General features: G+C 39.2%; 1 protein-coding gene across 1 annotated transcript in view; it reads right to left on the bottom strand.

Moving 5' to 3' along the window:
• LOC124797666 (guanine nucleotide exchange factor DBS-like) overlaps positions 1–20,140 on the bottom strand; it is a 222,900-nt gene that overhangs the window by 152,509 nt on the left and 50,251 nt on the right. The window contains exons 4-7 of the mRNA XM_047260803.1: positions 16,258–16,348; positions 9,618–9,731; positions 1,176–1,292; positions 529–654 (exon numbers count right to left, since the gene is read on the bottom strand). Of these exons, the coding sequence (XP_047116759.1) occupies positions 529–654; positions 1,176–1,292; positions 9,618–9,731; positions 16,258–16,348 (448 nt within the window). The remainder of the gene's footprint in view (positions 1–528; positions 655–1,175; positions 1,293–9,617; positions 9,732–16,257; positions 16,349–20,140) is intronic.

The following is a 20,140-nucleotide window of genomic DNA, read 5'->3' as shown; positions in this document are numbered from 1 at the left end:
TTGAAATGTGCAATCCATTGCATTTATTAACAATCCAAGAATAATAATAAATTATGTATGATGGGTGTTTTGACATAACGTCTGAGCAAGTAACTTAAAGAAATGTTTGCATTCTGAGAACGAGACAGAGGCAAGATTCATGAAAATCAGTTACCTAATCACAACTCATAGTGCAAAGACGTAAAAGATTTTCTTCTTATTCTGTTTTGTTTGCAACATACTGTTCAAGCAAGTCAGTTGCCATTTCTTTACTTCTAGCCCTCAAAAACTTTTAAAATTCAGAAAGTTCTAATCAATTTAATGACACAAACAAGTGCTATCAACATACAGTTTTATACAAACTATTAATTTATTTAAAATGGAATTAATTTCAAAATATGAGTGAGCACAAATGACAGCACAATAAAATCTAGTGTATCTTTTTTTTCCCATCTATTGAAGAAATGGCTCTTGATTCTAGCATTTGAAATATCACCACATTTCAATTGTATCTCTAAAGTAAATATTTCAAAGACTTCCCCCACACACCTGCGTCTTAAGCAACTGTTGTGTTGCACTGACGTCATTAGGGAACTCAGTGTCTTGCAATCGCTGGGTAAAGCTGTCCAGAGCATCTGATACTTCTTGTGTGTTGCATGAGAACTTTTCCAGAGCCTGCATACAGATAAGAGAAAAAAATCAAATCAAAATACAATGAAGGATATGCCATGAGGGAATATGAATATTTATAACAGTATAGATCAATAATCACCAAATAGAATACGTTGTGAGGACGGTCCACTAGTCACCAAGTTGACAGTGACAGATGGTTACTTACATAGTAGAGAATTAAATTAACTGGAGCTGAAATAACAACAAAATTTAAAAAAGAAAACATGATAACAAATTATTTGAAGCCACGTTTCCTCATATAGATCTTCATAAACATTGAGCTATTATTTATAATTTTTTTGCTCATGTTATTCTGACAAAAAAACAACTCCATATCACTATTAATGGTATAATGGAAAATAAATATCAATGATCTACAAGGTACCAACGAAGACTTACAATTCAAACACATCGCAATGATAAAAAAGAAAGGACAAGGATATGATACAGTAATGAACTGTCCCCTCAAAGAAGTCTGACTACAAGAATCTTAAATTGTTCTTCTTAAGAAATAGTAAACTCACAAGTCTTTGTTGTATCCATTCCTCATGGTTGTAGTTGATTTCTCCTCCAAGATCAGGTGTTAACTGTGCTTTATCAATGTACTCATGCAAATCTTCAACACAGTTGCATACAATGACCTGCAAAATGAGTACTACATTGCTGTTGTTTTAACCTTTAAAAATTTTACCTAAAGTAAAATAATTTGTATTTACCTATATATGACAGTTACTTTAATACTGCTATTTTCCTTCCTAAATACATGATTATGTTCATAATGAAATATGCAATATTTCTTACATTTGGGACTTTTATGTTCTTATAAAATAAATAGTTTATAATGAAATATGCAATAGTTCTTCCATTTAGGACCTTTTATGTTATAACATAAATAATTCAGCACAATGGTTTGATCAATGTATATCACACTACATGTCCAATTTAACAAGCAAACACTAATTCAAGAGGACTACAGTTCAAATCCCCCCTTCTGTCATCCAGATTTCCCTAAATTGCTTAATTTGAATGCTGGAACGGTTCCACTGAGAGGTCTCTCGTGTTTTTCTTCTCTATCCTCCCACAATCAGAGCTTGTGCTCCATTTCTAATGAGATCATTAATAGGACATTAAACCATTGAATCCCCTTTTGTAAATCTAATTGTCCAGAGTTCAGTCCACAATTGGTCCTAGTATTTTTGATGTCACTTATCATTCCATCAGCACTGGCAACAATTTATGTAGCTGAAAAATTATAAAGTGCACTGTGGTTCAGAGTCCAAGTAAAACTCTAAATCCTCCTATAACTGTCTGAGTCAAAGGAAAGCAAGGACATATCACTCCCAACAGGCCAAGGCCTTATAAAACACCAAAATGTTCAAATTAGCCTTCAGGTTGAGGACAGGTTTACTTTAATAATCAAAAGAAGAAAAGACATTATCTCTGGAATATTCACACCATAATAATTCAGGGTGCTTCGTCAAAATGGAATACCAAATCTGAAGAATGACCTCTTCAGTTTTCAATCTACTTAAGAAACAGAAAAAAATACAGGGTGTTTATAAATGAATATCAGGATTTTAAAGCTTTATAATATTTATTACATTAAACTTACAGTTATAAATGATATCTAATATGAAAGAGCAACTCTAACAGTTTTACCAAGAACCTTATAAATGTTCAATGTGAGCACCATTTGTCACATGGCACACATCAAGTCTATAGCCGAGTTCTTCCCAAGTGCTGGATAGGCCTCAAGGGGCCCAATGACAGGCCTTGCTCTGCATGGCCTCCATGTTCACCTGACCTAACGCCATGAGATTTTTTCCTTTGGGGCTTCAGAAAGGATCGTTTGTACATGCCTCCGCCACGAATAGACCTCCCTGAATTAAGAAACCGAATGAAGCAGCTGTTGCTACAATCACTGAAGACACACTTATCAACGTTTGGGAAGAACGCGCCTATAGACTTGATGTGTGCCATGTAACAAATGGTGCTCACATTGAACATTTATAAGGTTCTTGGTAAAACTGCTTGAGTTGCTCTTTCATTTGACATATCGTTTATAACTGTAAGTTTAATATAATAAATATTATAAAGCATTAAAACCCCAATACTAATTTAAAAACACCCTGCATTAATTACAACAGCTGAAGCAGAGCATGGCCACTCAAGCAACCATCTGGCTCTTAATTACAATGTACAACCATGGACCTTAATGCAGTGTGTGACTTAGATAGCCACAGTGTTGGTGTAGCCATATAGGAGAGGGATCTATAGAAAGGCCAAACTAACATAATTTCCTGAAGGGGGACAGCCTTTTCAGTAATCACATGGGCAAGAGTCTGGGTGATTGATTTGGTCTTGTAACATTAACCAAAAGCCTCACTAAGTTGGTATTGCAAACGAGTGAAAGCAAAGGGTAACATCAATCATTATATTTTCTGAGGAAATGCACCTCTACTGTACAACATACTGAACATGATACACTCTTTGGTAATATATGCTGGAGGTAAAAATAGTCCCCCATTTGGATATCCTGGCAAGGACTGCTCAGGAGGATGTTGACAATGTGTAACACAAAAGTGACATTCTATGGGTCACAGCATGGAATGTCAGATCCCTTAAATAGTAGGAGAGCATGGATTGGGTAAAAGGAACAAAAGGGGAAGCTGTCTGTGCAATTTTGCACAGAGCACAATTTAACCATTTCTCACACTTGGTTTAAGAATAATGTTAGAAGTTTGTATACATAGGAGAGACCTGGAGACACTGGAAAGATTTAGATAGATTACAGACAGAGATTTTGAAACAAATATTTTAAATTTTAAAACATTTCCAGGGCCAGATATTGTGACTGATCATAATAGTCACTGCATAGTAAAACTGAAGAATCTTAAGAAATTAAGGAGGTGTAATCTGGATAAATTGAAAGCACCAGAGGTTGCTGGAGTTTCAAAGGGCCAACAATGATTGACTGAAACAACAATAAAAATAAAAGATAGGACAAATAAGTAATATTGAGAGATGGAATGGTGAAGGTAGCATAGAAACAACTAGGTAAAAAGACAAAGTCCTATGAAATTCTTGGAGAACACAGGAGATACTAAATTCCATTGACAAAGGAGAAAATATAAAACCATAAGGACAGGAAGGAGGTCAGCATCGGTTACATCATCATCTGTTATTTTACTGAAGATGTAGATTCCAGCTATCAGTACATTATAGGTAGTGATGCAGAGTTAGCATAGCTATAAAAACATGTATCACAACCCCCACCCCCATGAACCATGGACCTTGCCATTGGCGGGGAGGCTTGTGTGCCTCAGCGATACAGATAGCCGTACTGTAGGTGCAACCACAATAAAAATAAATAAATAAATAAATATAAATATAAAATCGGATAGGGGTAATGCAGGAGTAGGTTTAATAATGAATAAAAAAATAGGAGTGTGGGTAAGCTATTACAAACAGCATAGTGAACGCATTATTGTTGCCAAGATAGACACAAAGCCCATGCCTAGCACAGTAGCACAAGTTTATATGCCAACTAGCTCTGCAGATGATGAAGAGACTGATGAAATGTATGATGAGCTAAAAGAAAATAGTCAGATAGTGAAGGGAGACGAAAATTTAATAGTCATGGGTGACTGGAATTCGACAGCAGGAATAGGAAGAGAAGGAAACGTAGTAGATGAATATGGAATGGGGTAAGAAATTTTGCACACAGCAGAACTTAATCATAGCTAACACTTGGCTCAAGAACCATGAAAGAAGGTTGTATACATGGAAGAGGTCTGAAAATATTGGAAGGTTTCAGATATAATATATAATGGTAAGACAGAGATTTAGGAACCAGGTTTTAAATTGTAAGACATTTCCAGGGGCACATGTGGACTGACCACAATTTATTGGTTTATGAACTGTAGATTAAAACCGAAGAAACTACAAAAATGTGGGAATTTAAGGAGACGGGACCTCGATAAACTGACAGAGCCAGGGGTTGTGGAGAGTTTCTGGGAGAGCGTTAGGGAACGAATGACAAGAATGGGGGAAAAAATACAGTACAAGAAGAATGGACAGCTTTTGGGCAACAGAAGATATATTGAATTTAATTGCTAAAAGGAGAAAATATAAAAATGCAGTAAATGAAGCAGGCAAAGAGGAATACAAATGTCTCAAAAATGAGATCGACAGGAAGTGCAAAATGGCTAAGCAGGGATGGCTAGAGGACAAATGTAAGGATGTAAAGGCTTATCTCACCATGGGTAAGATAGATACTGCCTACCGGAAAATTAAAGAGACCTTTGGAGAAAAGAAAACCACCTGTATGAATATCAAGAGCTCAGATGGAAATCCAGTTCTAAGCAAAGAAGGAAAACCAGAAAGGTGGAAGGAGTATATAGAGGGTCTATACAAGGGCGATGTACTTGAGGACAATATTATGGAAGGGGAAGAGGATGTAGATGGAGATGAAATGGGAGATATGATACTGCGTGAAGAGTTTGACAGAGCACTGAAAGACCTAAGTCAAAACAACACCCTGGGAGTAGACAACATTCCATTAGATCTACAGACAGCTCTGGGAGAGCCAGCCCTGACAAAACTCTACCATCTGGTGAGCAAGATGTATGAGACAGGCGAAATACCCACAGACTTCAAGAAGAATATAATAATCCCAATCCCAAAGAAAGCAGGCGTTGACAGATGTGAAAATTACCGAACTATCAGTTTAATAAGCCACGGCTGCAAAGTACTAACACAAATCCTTTACAGACGAATGGAAAAACTGGTAGAAGCTGACCTCGGGGAAGATCTTTTTGGATTCCATAGAAATGTGGGAACACATGAGGCAATACTACCCTATGACTTATCTTAGAAAATAGATTAAGGAAAGGCAAACTTACATTTCTAGCATTTGTAGACTCAGAGAAAGCTTTTGACAATGTTGACTGGAATACTATCTTTCAAATTCTGAAGGTGGCAGGGGTAAAATACAGGGAGCGAAAGGCTATTTACAATTTGTACAGAAACCAGATGGCAGTTATAAGAGTCGAGGGGCATGAAAGGGAAGCAGTGGTTGGGAAGGGAGTGAGACAGGGTTGTTACCTATCCCCGATGTTGTTCAATCTGTGTATTGAGCAAGCAGTAAAGGAAACAAAAGAAAAATTCGGAGTAGGAATTAAAATCCATGGGGAAGAAATGAAAACTTTGATGTTTGCCGATGACATTGTAATTCTGTCAGAGACAGCAAAGGACTTGGAAGAGCAGTTGAATGGAATGGACAGTGTCTTGAAAGGAGGATATAAGATGAACATCAACAAAAGCAAAACGAGGATAATGGAATGTAGTCGAATTCAGTCGGGTGATGCTGAGGGAATTAGATTAGGAAATGAAACACTTAAAGCAGTAGATGAGTTTTGCTATTTGAGGAGCAAAATAACTGACAACGGTCAAAGTAGTGAGGATATAAAATGTCGACTGGCAATGGCAAGGAAAGCCTTTCTGAAGAATAGAAATTTGTTAACATCGAGTATAGACTTAAGTGTCCGGAAGTCGTTTCTGAAAGTATTTGTATGGAAGTGAAACATGGATGATAAATAGTTTGGACAAGAAGAGAATAGAAGCTTTCAAAATGTGGTGCTACAGAAGAATGCTGAAGATTAGATGGGTAGATCACATAACTAATGAGGAGGTATTGAATAGAATTGGGGAGAAGAGAAATTTGTGGCACAACTTGACTAGAAGAAGGGGTCGGTTGGTAGGACATGTTCTGAGGCATCAAGGGATGACCAATTTAATATTAGAGGGCAGCATGGAGGGTAAAAATCGTAGAGGGAGACCAAGAGATGAATACACTAAGCAGATTTAGAAGATGTAGGTTGCAGTAGGTAGTGGGAGATGAAGAAGCTTGCACAGGATAGACTAGCATGGAGAGCTGCATCAAACCAGTCTCTGGACTGAAGACCAGAACAACATCCCAATATAACTTTCACATGTACAAGCATCATTCAAACTCCCCATGGAATTGAACTTGATACAAACATAAGTTAAGCAGGAGAAAGAGAATACAAATACTAGAAAAATGAGTGGCAGCAAGTGCAAAGTGCCATGACAGGAATGGTTAGTGGAGAAATGCAAAGCTCGAGCAGCATGCATAACTATGGAAATGATAGATGCCACCTATTGGAAAACTGAAGGAACTTTGGGTGAAGACAGAAGCTGCTGTGTGAACATCAGGAGCTTTCAAGACAAGCCAGTATTAAAGAAATACTGGAAGGGAAAGGTGAAAAGTGGAAGAAATATATGACACAGTTTTACAAAGGAAATGTCTCTAGAAGATAATATTATGAAAGGGAAGATGGCCATTGCATTTGGAGCTGCCACTGGTTGCAGTCACGTGTGTGCGATGTTCGCTTGCTTTTGTGAATGTGTGTGTGTCTTTGTTGTGCCCATCTGCAACTCAACAGGTCATTCTGTTTCACCTGGTCCTCCTGAACAGTGTGTGCAACTTTCCTACATGTTGACCTCCTCTTATCTGATGGCTCCATCGTCACCTCTGTCCACATTTCAACAGCTATCATCCCTTTAAAATAAAAAAATTCCACCCATATAACGTGGCCACCTGGGAACGGCATATATGCAGTGACATGAACTTCCTTGCCCTGTATGCTGAGGGTCTCACCAAGGCCTTCACAGACGGGCACTATTCGCCAGACATAGTCCGCCATCAGATCTCCCATGCCCCCACACACCCTGAATCTTCCCACCATCCTTAAGAACCAGCCACAAAGGAATGCCCCCTTAATCAACCTTTACTACCCCAGACTGGAACAGCTGAACCACACCCGTTATGAGGGTTTTCATTACCTATTGAACTACATCACTCACCAAGGCTTTGATTACTTATAATCATGCCCTGAAATGAGGGATATCCTATCTGTGATCCTTCCCATCCCTCCTAAATCGGTGCTCTGTCATCCACTCAATCTCCACAACATTGTACTCCATCCCTATGCCACTCCCAATCCCAACCCACTGCCAAAAGTATCATACCCCTGTGGAACACACAGGTGCAAGACCAGCTAAATCCACCACCCAGCACTTCCTATTCCAGTCCTGCCACAGGTTTATCCTACCCCATCAGCTGTCGGGCAACTTATGAAAGCAGCAACGTCATTTACCAGCTCTGCTGCAATCATTGCACAGCTTTTGATATTGTTATGACTACCAACCAACTGTCCACCAAGATGAAAGGCCACTGAAAAACTGTGGTCAAGAGCAAAGTAGATCACCCTCTGGCACAACACGCAGCTAAACATAACATGTTTGATTTCTATGGGTGCTTTCCTACCCGAGCCATCTGGATCCTCCCCTTTGCCACCAGCTTTTCTGAACTGTGCAGGGGGGAGTTATCCTTACAACACATTCTCCACTCAAGTAGTCATCCCAACCTCAACCCACAGTAACATATTGTCCCCACTCCCTCCACCCAATAGTTTCCACCTTTTCATTCTGTCATATTCCCACCCTCTTTGTTTGCCGCCCTCTGTCAATGCACCCATCCACCCACCCGTCTTTCCTCGCTCCTCTCCTTTTTTGATCCTTTTTTTCCCCACCTTCCAGCCCCACAACCTCCAGACACTTCATCTGTTGGCATTCTAGTCCCTGCATGCTCTGCTATACAATGTTCCTCTCTCTCCCCACCTGTACACAGCTACCCATTTCCTTTGCCTGGCCCTTCCAGATTGCTGCTTCCATCCCACATGATACTCGCACTCTGGCCCAAGCTGCTCGATTTGACGATCATGTGTGGGTGAGGTGTGCTTGCTTGTGTGTGTGAATGGTGTGTCCTTTTCTTTTGCTGATGAAGGCTGTGGCTGTAAATTTTGTGTAAGTGTCCTTTAATTGAGCCCGTCTGTAACTTAACGTGGTTTTTTTTTTTTTTTTTTTTTTTTTTTTTTTAAGTAGTAATCATTCTTTCCCTACATTGTTGAGCAGATTCTTTTTAATTTTTGAGTCTAGCAAGGTTGTTTTATGGGTAAGCTGCAATTACCCTCATCGATTGCACTGTAAACCATCTCTATTAGCCACAATCACAACATTAAGAATGTGTTTAACACAGAAGTGTCTCATTACATTACTGATAGCTCACCTCTCTTCTAAAGTAAATGCCACTTTAGCTGCTAGAACAAAACTTGCTAGGGAACCAGTGTACTTTATCAGATTTTCCTCCTCCTCTAATCGAGCAATGAACAACCACCATGAACTCTTAACAAAGCCTCTACACCATAAGTCTTCTTGCAGCCTCTATATAATACTTAACAGGAGCAGTCATGAGTTGTCTTCTTTTTCCTGCCCTCTATCTCATATCCCCAAGGAGTCAGATCATACATCAACACATTTTTCACATACACAAAATGTTTCAGGTTGTAAATACTTCTGATTAATTCATGCTGCAAATAAGTCAGAGTAATGGGTAGTAGAAGGCAAGTGCATTACGGAACTGAATGGTTGTACTATGGAGGGTTTAACATAAACCAAAACAGCTATAATTCAGTTCAAGCATTTAGACCTAAATCTCTGTTGTTCAAAAAATAAGAACACAATGAACATGGAAGCACAAAGGGCAGGAAACTTAACTCTCTAATTATATATTATAGCAGACCTGAAAAACTGACAATCCTTTAGTGCCAAGCACATTAAAGTCTTCACTTCACAATGGGGTTAACTACAACATTTAGCTTTGTTGTTTCACTGTCATTACTGGTCTAGCTTCACATGCAATAACACCGTAAGTCAGTCTCATATTGTTACAACAAAAATAAGTGACATTTCTGATTTAAACCATTACAAAAGATAATAAATTGCAACTTCATTCAACATCTTTTTACTAGCTGACATGGAACTACACAAATATGCACAAAAATATGAAATGTGCCAAACAGCCTAATATAGTTCAAAATTACCTTGAATTTGAACTCATCCTTTGACAGTTTATTGGTAAATTCCAAAATAGCCTTCTGAAGAAAACCAACTGGCCGTAAAACATATGCCACATGTATTAGGCCAGGGAAAAAGCCCTAAAATGGTAAACAAATTATTCTTTAGTTTCTAAATTAAAGAACTTTAGAGAAAAATATAAACAATTACATTAAAATGAAGGTGCAACACACACAGCCACAGTAATCTTCCTCAATCATAATCAGAGAGTTATATGCCACAATGACCAAGAACAAATTGCATGCTTCAAGAAATTAATCTCTGACGTTCAGCCACAGAAAAAAATCAGTTGGAGTATTGAGAACACTAAATGACATTCAACAGATTAACATTTATTCAATGTGACATATTTGCTTTTCACAGAAATCAGACATCAGCGGCCTATAAGAGATACGGCGATTACAAGAAATGGAAATTGAAGAACAATACTGTCTCAACATAGATATTACCTGTAAAAACCATGCACAAATGACACAAATGACAGCTGCCCCAAACATTAGCTTATGATGCTACAGCTTTGATTAAAAATGCCAGTTTGTGTAATTTAAAGGGGAAATAAACATTCTGATTATACTCTAAAACAACGGAATCACATCTCATTTGTTTGTGGACTCATTCAAGTGATATTTTCTTTTATAAACATAAATTTTTGTTTTGCTATTTACTTTTACTGTAGTGGTTTTATTTCTGTCAACTGACTTTATATTTCCTATCAGACCAACCTGATTAAGCTCTCAGAATGAACACAGTGAGAAGGAAATATTGGAAATCGACAAAACATAGCAAAATATCTCTTAGCATTTTTAAGACTGACGAAAACATCAGGAAAATATTGGATTACTAAAGCAGCGTTTTCACATCACATACTTCTCTTCTTGCTTATTCAAAATGGATCACAAAAAGAAAATTACTTTAATGAGATGAAATGTGCCATATTACTGGATCAAATACACACTTAAGACCAGAAAAATGCTGAGAATGCTTTCTTGATGCTGTTACTCATGAAAGCAGTCATATTTTCTATCTAAAACAACTGTTGTGTGCATATGACAGAAATTAAGGACATGAAGCAATCATAAACACTACTCTGCTATTGTTCTATTGTTTCAGGGCATCTAACATAGCGGCGCCGGCTTCAAAGCAATGTACTGCCTACATCTGTAGTGCCATCTTCCCTTATTATAGTACCCTGCATAAAACAATATTGTTTCATTCAACTAAGGACTATGTTGTGTGCTATTAAGAGACCATCTCTTGTATATTTTAAGTATAATTTTAAGGATTCTCACTGATCTATTGAGATGGATTGATATGGATCTCCAACAATCTGAGTAGTACTTAGTAAGTTCTTGCAAAAATAGTTGTGAACTAGGGTAACGTAGCGTAACACCGACTATGTCTATGTTTTCCTTCTTTACATTTATAAGTAGTTTTTTCCTGGTAAAGTTGAATTTCAGGGGACTGCTGGGAAGTTCAGAAACTGTATTACACTTGGCTTATTTTTGCTGATTGTGATGCACCTCATGGCTCCGAAAGCTTGCCTAAGTATGACCTCCTTTTACGTGTGGTTTGCCACCGCTTGGTGAGTAGACTTTTTATCTATCCAACTACTGTCAAAAACTGGTTGTTTTCATTGTTATACAGTACCATTAGGAGCTTTTGGGAGTGAAACTGTCTTCTGTAGATCAAGTGTCAGTCCAGTGCATTCACCTTTTATTGCTTCCCATTTGTCTTTTTGCATTGTTATCCTTGAAAGGTCAACCTACCAATGTCACATTTTTTTTCTTAATTTATATCTGCAAAAGCCTTCACATTTTCACAAGCTTTGTCAAATGTACTTAAAGATTTGGTTTTGCTTCTAAATATGTCAACTGTTTTCTTGTGTGTCTTGCCAACAGATTTACAATGAAAATGATAATCTTTTGCATTTCTTATTTACTGGTGTGAACATACTACATTCCTAATGTTTATAAAATTGAACTGCTGCAATAATCACTTTGGAACAAAGCTTTATCAACAGGAGTGTGTATTCTGCTACTTTCCAACCTAGATGGTGTCAACAGCACACACTCAAGCAGTTAGTCCACTTTTGCACATAACCTTAATTTCATAAAATTGTACAATCACATCTTTTTCTTAACCAAGTTATGTAATATTAAATATAAAATGTATCTTCACTAATTAATTAACTAGAAGATAACCTGTATTCATCATTAAAACCACACTCAATATCATCACTGTCATCTGACTTGTGCTCTTTCATCTAGAACTAGGTCGCCATCTTGTTACTGTATTTGACTCACTTTTGCATCAGATGTAACTGTAGATCTGACGTACACCAGAATTGCAAACGTGAAAAATGTCTCTCACTGTGTAACCACGATCTTGGGTCAAGTAATGGAAAATCCTGGTAGGAATATCAACAAAGTAGGAAAAGACAGATCGCTACTTAGCACAAAGAAGCCATGTCAAGTTGGAGACACACAATTAAGAAAGACTCACATATAGCTTCTGTCGGCCACAGCCTCCATCAGTAAAACACAAACACATACGCATGCACGTAGTGTACAGGTGGGAAGAGAGATGAACACTGTCTGCCAGAGTGTGCAGGGACTAGACTGCCAACATGCGCAGTGTCAGGAGGTTGTGGAATAGGGAGATGGGGAAAAAAGCAGCAAAAATGGAGAAGGGTGGGGAAAGACGGACAGATGCATTAGCAGAGGGCTGCAAATAAACAGGGTTGGAAAATGAGAATCTGGAGGACGTGATAGGACGGAGGGGGTGGAAACAGTTGGGTTGAGAGTGTGGGGACAGTATAGCCTGGCTACCAGGGGATGGCATATCTGCAGTGAAAAAACTCCCTTGCTCCGTATGCTGAGGGTCTCACCAAAGCCTCCACAGGCAGGCACTATCCCCCAGATCTCTTGTGCCATTTCCACTCATACCCCCAATCCTTCCACCACCCCCAAGAACTAGCCACAAATGAGTGTCCCCTTCATCACCCAGCAGGAAAGTTTTGCTGGAACAACTGAAACACATCCTTCACCAGGACTGTGATTATCTATCATCATGCCCTGAAATGAGGAACATCCGACCCAAGATGGCTTCCACCTCTCCTAAAGTGGTTTTCCATTGCCCATCCAACCTTCACAACATCTCAGTCTATCCCTATGCCACTCCCAATCCCTTCCCACAAGGGTCATATCCCTATGGAAGACCCAGGTGCAAAAAGTGACTATTCCACCACCAAGCACTTCCTATTCCAGTCCTATTACAGGCTTATCCTACCCCATCCGGAGTGGGCCACCTGTGAAAGCAGCTATGTCACTTACCAGCTCTGCTGCAATCATTGCACAGCTTTTTGTATTGGTATGACTATCAACCAGCTGTCCACCAGGATGAAAGGCCACCGCCAAACTGAGGTCAAGAGCAAAGTATATCACCCTGTGGCACAGCATGCAACTGAACATAACACACTTGATTTCAATGGCTGCTTCACTAGCCGGGTCATCTGGATCATTCCCTCCACCACCAGCTTTTTTGAACTGCACAGATGGGAGTTATCCTTACAACATATTCTCCACTCCCGTCATTATCCCACCCTCAACTTATGGTAACATACTTTGCCCAAACCCTTCACCTAATAGTTTTTACCCCCTCTGACCTATCATTTACTTCCCATACTCATCTCCCAACCCTGTTTACTTTTAGCCCTCTGCCAATGCATCCACCTGTCTTTCTCCACTCCTTTCCATTTTTGCTCCTTTTTTCCCAACCTCCCTGCCCTACAACCTCCTGACACTGTGCCTGTTGGCAGTTTAGTCCCTGCACACACTGCCAGACAGAATTCATCTCTTCCTTCCCCTCCCCCCCCCCTCCTCTTCTCCACCCTCTCCAGACTGCTGCTTGCATCCCATGTGATGTTGCAATCCAGACTGAGCTGCTGGAGCTGGCAGTCGTGTGTGTGTGTGTGTGTGTGTGTGTGTGTGTGTGTGTGTGTGTGTGTGTGTGTGTGCGTGCACGCCTGTTTGTTTTTGTTTTGGGTGAAAGCTATACATGTATGTCTTATCAACTACCATGGCAAACTAAAAATGTCAAAATCTGTAGAAAGTTTGCTCTGGCATCAGATGCGCTATGGTAGTGACACATCATAACACTGCCTTCACAAAACACCATGTCACAGGCTTACTGTTCCATTATTATCAACCCACAGCTCTGGGAGAGTGGTTGAACCAGGATCCAAAGTATGCACATCCCTCTTCACAGCATTCAAAATGTGTTCAATACATTTCAGGTAAGACGACCAGGGAGGCTTGTACACACATGACTGGAGTATTTATCAAATGATTCTGACATGAGTCTGGATCAGCTGAATGATGCTACAACTTGCCAAGAGACTGAGAATATGAATTGTATATGTGCAAGTGATAATGTATGTTGAAGGATTTGGGGCTCATTTCATGCTGAATGGTAATTCTTCGTACAAGGGCATCAGCACTAATCTGATTTGTTTTCTATGAGCGAAATACATTCTTCAGTTCATGTAGTTTTATACGTACACTAGAATCCTCCCACTGATATGTACAACAAACATATTTTATGACTGATCATTCTAAATTATCTTTCTCATTCAATGAGTTTCCAAGGTAATTCTGAAATGGAAAAATGCTTAAGAGGAAGCTCATAAATGACTGCCCAATTTTTCAATTGTGCCACAGTGAGAGTGGAAATTTCAGTTTTTCATTTTTAAACTGGAGAATCATGTCTAGAACTTGAGAAAGGTACTAAGAATCCTGTGATGTTGAATTTAACACACAAGTTGCGTCTGAAAAATTGGGTGAAAGGTTTCAGAAAATAACGGAAACAAGAGTTACAAACAAAATCCCTTTACTGGCCTTCATAGTAATCACCATTAGCTACAACACATTTCTGACATCAGTGACAAAGCTGTTGGCAACTGTCAACACACATTTCTTGTGGAATCATTCAAGACATTATAGTCATGCAATGATGGAATCCACAACATCTGTGAATGTTCATGCACAATCATGCTTATACTGCCTTTGCTTATGTTAAACCCTTCTGATATTCTCAAAGACAGCCGCCAATCATCTGTAAATGTACACCGCACTTATTCAGTGCTGTCTGGGATTGTGCTTGTCGACTCAAATGCAGCTCTTCCTAAAGCTTGTAAATCAGCATTTTATACTCACTGCTTCAACACTGTAAACTTGCACGAAGCAAAACTTTATGTTAACACATTGCATCATTTTACAATGAGAGGAATATGGGTGCTTGTAGATGACCGGTGGCTGTCTTTGTGAATGAGAGCAAAGGAGTTGAGTATAAGCAAACCCAGTATAAGCACTATCATTCAGGAATGGTCACAGACATTGCAGATATCCAACAATGTGTGACCATGGTTCCTCGAGTGATTCCACAAGAAGAGTTTGCTAGCAATTTCCAATAGCTTTACAACCAATTTCAGAAGCGTGTTGGGGATAAGGGTTATTACCTTGAAAGCCAGTAAAGGTATTTTGTTGTATGTCTTGTTTCCTTTATTTTCTGTGATTATTCACCAAATGTTTCACACACATCCTGTATTTTCCGAATTATGGGAAGAGGTTGTGCTTGTGCACAATGATTTTTCAGGAGACTGAACAACTCCTCTTTAAGAACCAATGTATCTACAAGGATCAACCTTGTGGCAACCAAATTATTCATTTGATTCATGATGGAACAGCCTTAGGGCTTAATGTCCTATCAAAACACATGCAATTCTAAGTGGAGTGGTTACTGAGGTGAAGAAGAAAAGAGGTGTAGGGGAGGTATAGGGTGAGGGTGTGAAATGTATATAATATGAGTTGTGAATTCATTATATTACACTGAAGAACATACTCTGCATCTGCAAGATCACATTTACCTGTGACTAGGATCTAGTAGTATACGCTAATGAAAGCAAATCTAACAATGCCCACATATAATGCTGCACATAAACTGTAGCAGAACTGACAGATGGTGTACCTGTTCTCACACAGCTCTACTTCTCAGTCAGAGAGATGGCAGTTACAGGTCAGTAGGAGATGGTAGGCAATGCTGGTGTAAGACAGTCAAAGGAGTAAACCCTTATGGTATAGGGCTTGGAAGCACAGGTAACAGGAGGATAAAACAGGTGTCAAGAAAGCAGATTGGGTCTAGGGAAAAATACAACTTCGAGACTGTAAGAATAATTTTGGAAAGGATATTTCTCATTTTAACAGATGGCAAAAGGTGGTTTTTAAGTCCTAGTGGAAGAAATGGTTGAGTTACAACAGATTATAACTGATCTAGATTTGGTGCATCAGAATCTAAACAACTGATAAAATAGGTATTCTTTCTCAATAAAATGTAATAAATCTGTTCTGACAACAAACCAGGAACATTAAATAATCCACAGACAAAAAATGTAAACAATATAGAAAGAGAGAGAAGGAGAGTCATCTTTACTATAATGACATTATTAATATATTTGTATTATCTGTACTTAACACACAGGAATTTGCAAATGTCCATTACTGAAGTTTCAGATTCTTCCTACATCCTTCTGAAAAAATATTAGCAACTCACTGAGATTTTCAGAAGGACGGCCTTCACGGAACTCCATTTGTCATTACGACGATCCACAACCAAAACAAAGCCAACATCAGCCTCCTGCATTCTGGAACAAAAATCAATGCATCTACTAAAACCTGTATGTGCTACAAAATTAACAGAAAGCAAATTACATCAGACAGGATTCAGTTTTTAATGGTGCGTGTGGTATATTCACATGTTGTTGTTGCATTATATTTTATCATCTCTTATGACAAATTTAAGGAAAGTAAGAGAGTAGAAGCAATTACTGTAAAGAAAAGTTTATTGAGGAAACACGGAATATTTAGAGATATTCAAAGGATTTTAATAAAGAAAGTGCTCACTTAGTGCATTTGGTGACCTGCAAAATTTTTGTTTGCTGTTACATTTTGTAACATCAGTTTGTATTCAAATGACATGTTTCCAGCTATCGGCATAGAACATAAATATATAGTATCATACTCATTTCCCCACTATTGGTATCACAGCATAAAGTCAGCACTGACACACCAGTCAGGTGCAACAGGGAAGAGAAGGCTATGAGAGGAAGTCAGCCAATCATGCACTCACCAACCTCCCTCCAATATGACAGCAGCGGCCCCTACGTGAAGACGACATAAGCACCATGCCCAACAGGTGGCAGGTCACTTTGATAGCAGCGTCAACATTAGCCACTTCGTTAGGAATCTCAATGTAGCACTGACTTGTGTTTGCCTATACTGAAGGAAACTGATTATTTTGTACCTCGCCCTTTGCTTGCGACACATCTATCAAAGTTAAGTAATTGTATCTTGCCTTATTGTAATAAAACTCATTAATACGAGTTGTTTGATTGTTTGTCTAGTGAACCGAGTATGCAGGATTGCTAGACATAACAACATTCGTGACGAGGTGAACAAATAGCAGTGACAACCTGTTAATATTCGAGCCCCTAGCCGTCAGCTGCCACTTGTTTAGTCTGTTTTGTTTTGTCGTGGGCTTTTGTGTTTTGTTGGCGCCTTAATTCTACCTTGTTTCTTCTTTGCAGGGGTGTGTTTACATGTTCTAACAGCGTCTCTTATAGTGTTTTTCCTTCAGTGTTTTCAGGTGGGTATTGCAGAAATTTTCTTTGCTTGTGTGCTTATTTTTATTGCTTGCATTGTCGATCTATTGCATTTGCCTATTCCAAACTGAGCAACCCACCCATTCCACGCCGTGCTCAGGAGCCTCAGCTGCAAGTGATAGATGCAATGCAGCTAACACACATTTCAGTTTTAGACGCAGCAGATTGCAACCCTTCTAAACACAGTACAGCAGTTACTCGCCAACCAAGCAACAAACACAGCACAACATGCCGCAACTGTTGCTCAAAGTGCCATACTGCCTTTTTGCCAGTTTAATGAAAAAGAAGAGGAATGGCTCGAGTGGTTGCAACATTATGAAGCCCACATCATTGCTCAAAAAGTATCAGGTACTGTGAAACTACATTACTTTTTGTCAACAGCAAGAAGTGCAGTCTTTCGCCTCATTCAGAAATTGTTTCCTAACACCACTCCAGTTTGTAGGTTCACTAACAATTATGACCAACATATGAATTTGGTGGCAGCTAGGTACCAATTCTTTTGTTACAAGAAAAGGTCAGAACAAACTTATCTCGAGTGGGTAATGGATTTGCAGAATATGCGCTCATGTACAATGCAACTGATGTCAACCATCAATAACAGATTTTGAAACAGTCAGATCCCTCATTTTCTCACATAGTGCAATTCCAGATCAGTACGATTCAGGTGCCATGGCAGCTGTAAATTTGAGCAGTCACCAATTTGTTGGGTTGAGTCATCCCTTGTTCATGACCGGCCCTGTAGGCAGCAACTGCACGCATGTGCCAAGCCGCGTAAACTTTTCTCTAAAGAGGCGGCTACGTCAGTGAATAGAATTAAGTCATGCCCTCGATGCTATTCACGGCATAAACACCAAGATTGCCCATCCAGACAAGCACAGTGTTATGCTTTGGATAGAAAGGTCACATACAATCCGTAGATTTGCATCAGGACAAACATTGGAATTCTGCCCACTCATAAAGACTGATGACCATAGATGTTAAGTCCCATAGTGCTCAGAGCCATTTGAACCCACTCACAAAAATCTCATCACAAGGCCTATGTCATCAATGCAGTGTATTCATATCCTGCTGCAGGCATCAGCAAAACTAACAAGCAAACAGTTTCTTCAGCACTACGCCAGTCCAACAAACTTTTTGTTCACTTGCATCTTAGTGGAAATCATGTGAAATTTCAGTTGGTCATTGGTGCCTCTGTTACATTGCTGAATCTTAACACACATGAACTGTTAGGCTCCCCACGCCTGTCTAAAACTAGCACACTCCTCACAGTTTATAATGGCCAAGACATTCCCATTATCGAAAAATGTACTTTGCCTGCCTGTATCACTCGTACACGCAAACTGTGACTTTCCCTATGCTACAATCATGCGATTGTCAGAACATATTTGGATATTTGGCCTTGATTCTTTTTCTTTTTTTTTTTTTTTCAAAGTTAGGACAATGTGTTGACAGTGACTGAATTCAATGCCAGAGACAGTGTATCTAGCTTGCTGAAACAATTCTCAGAAGTCTTTTCTGAACTGTTACGCAATACTACTCTGAAAGACAATGCTCAGCCGAAATTTTGCCTGAACTATTGCATTATGGGACAAAGTGGCTGCTGAACTTAAAGAATTGCAAGATAGCGGAGCTATTGCACCCATACAAGCTAGCAATGGGCAAGTCCACTGGTTTTGCTCCCCAAACTTTCAGGTTGCATTGCCCTCTGTGGTCAATTTAAGTCTACAGTCAACCCACAAATTGTGATTGATGCTTATCCACTGCTATTCCCAGAGGATCTTGTGGACAGATCAGGCACACATTGCTACTTTTAAAAATTAATTTGAGCAACATGTAACTTCAAATACCACTAGATGAAGAATCTCAAACTGTGTGCAAGTACCAAATTGTTCAAACTATTTGGATGATACTGTCATATCAGGTCGTACACCTGAAGAACATATTGCAAATTTGCATGCTTTGTTTCGTGTGTTATCTGATGCAGGACTAAAGCGTAAACTGGTCAAGTGCAATCTTTTATAAATCTGAGTTGCAGTATCTTGGTTATGTCATAAACAGTCAAGGTGTACATCCTCTTCAGTCACATCTGTTAGCCATATGTGATCTGCCAGTTCCTCGCAATGTCACACACTCACAGTCACTCTTAGGGAAAATGAACTCTTATATCCAGTTCATACCGATGCCGCACAAATCGCAGCTCAATTTCATCACAAGAACACCCCTTTGTTTGGACAGATGAGTGCCAAGAAGCTTTTCAAAAACTTAATGATGCATTTCTCAGTGATTGAGGCTTGGTTCACTTTGTTCCTAACGAACCAGTTGTGTTGCAAGTCGACGCTTCCTCTTACGGAATCAGTGCAGTGCTTTCACATAGATTTGGTGATACAGACAGGCCTATTGCTTTTGCATCAAAAGTGTTGTTCAAAGCTACAAATCGAGAAAGAGGCATTGGCTATTGTGAATGGTGTCACCAAATTCCACCACTATGTGTATGGCAGAAAATTCTACTTAGTAACAGATCACAATCCATTGCAGTTCTTGTTTCCCTCGATGAAGCCGGTTCCTGTATGAACCGCTCAAAAATTGCAAAGATGGGCTTTGTTGTTGTCTCAATATCTGTACGAGATTGTGTATCGTCCGACAGCTCAACATGGTAATGCGGACGCACTTTCACTTCTTCCACTTGGGCCTATTACAAACATTGACACTTCTCCTGGATCTTGTTGTTACATCGATGCTCATGATGCTGAACTGCTTCAATCCTTTCCTCTGAAC

The sequence above is a fragment of the Schistocerca piceifrons genome, chromosome 1 (assembly GCF_021461385.2).
Source record: "Schistocerca piceifrons isolate TAMUIC-IGC-003096 chromosome 1, iqSchPice1.1, whole genome shotgun sequence".
In the NCBI taxonomy this organism is placed as follows: domain Eukaryota; kingdom Metazoa; phylum Arthropoda; class Insecta; order Orthoptera; family Acrididae; genus Schistocerca; species Schistocerca piceifrons.
The sequence above is the reverse complement of the archived record's forward strand: the minus strand, read 5'-3'. Positions and strand labels throughout refer to the sequence as shown.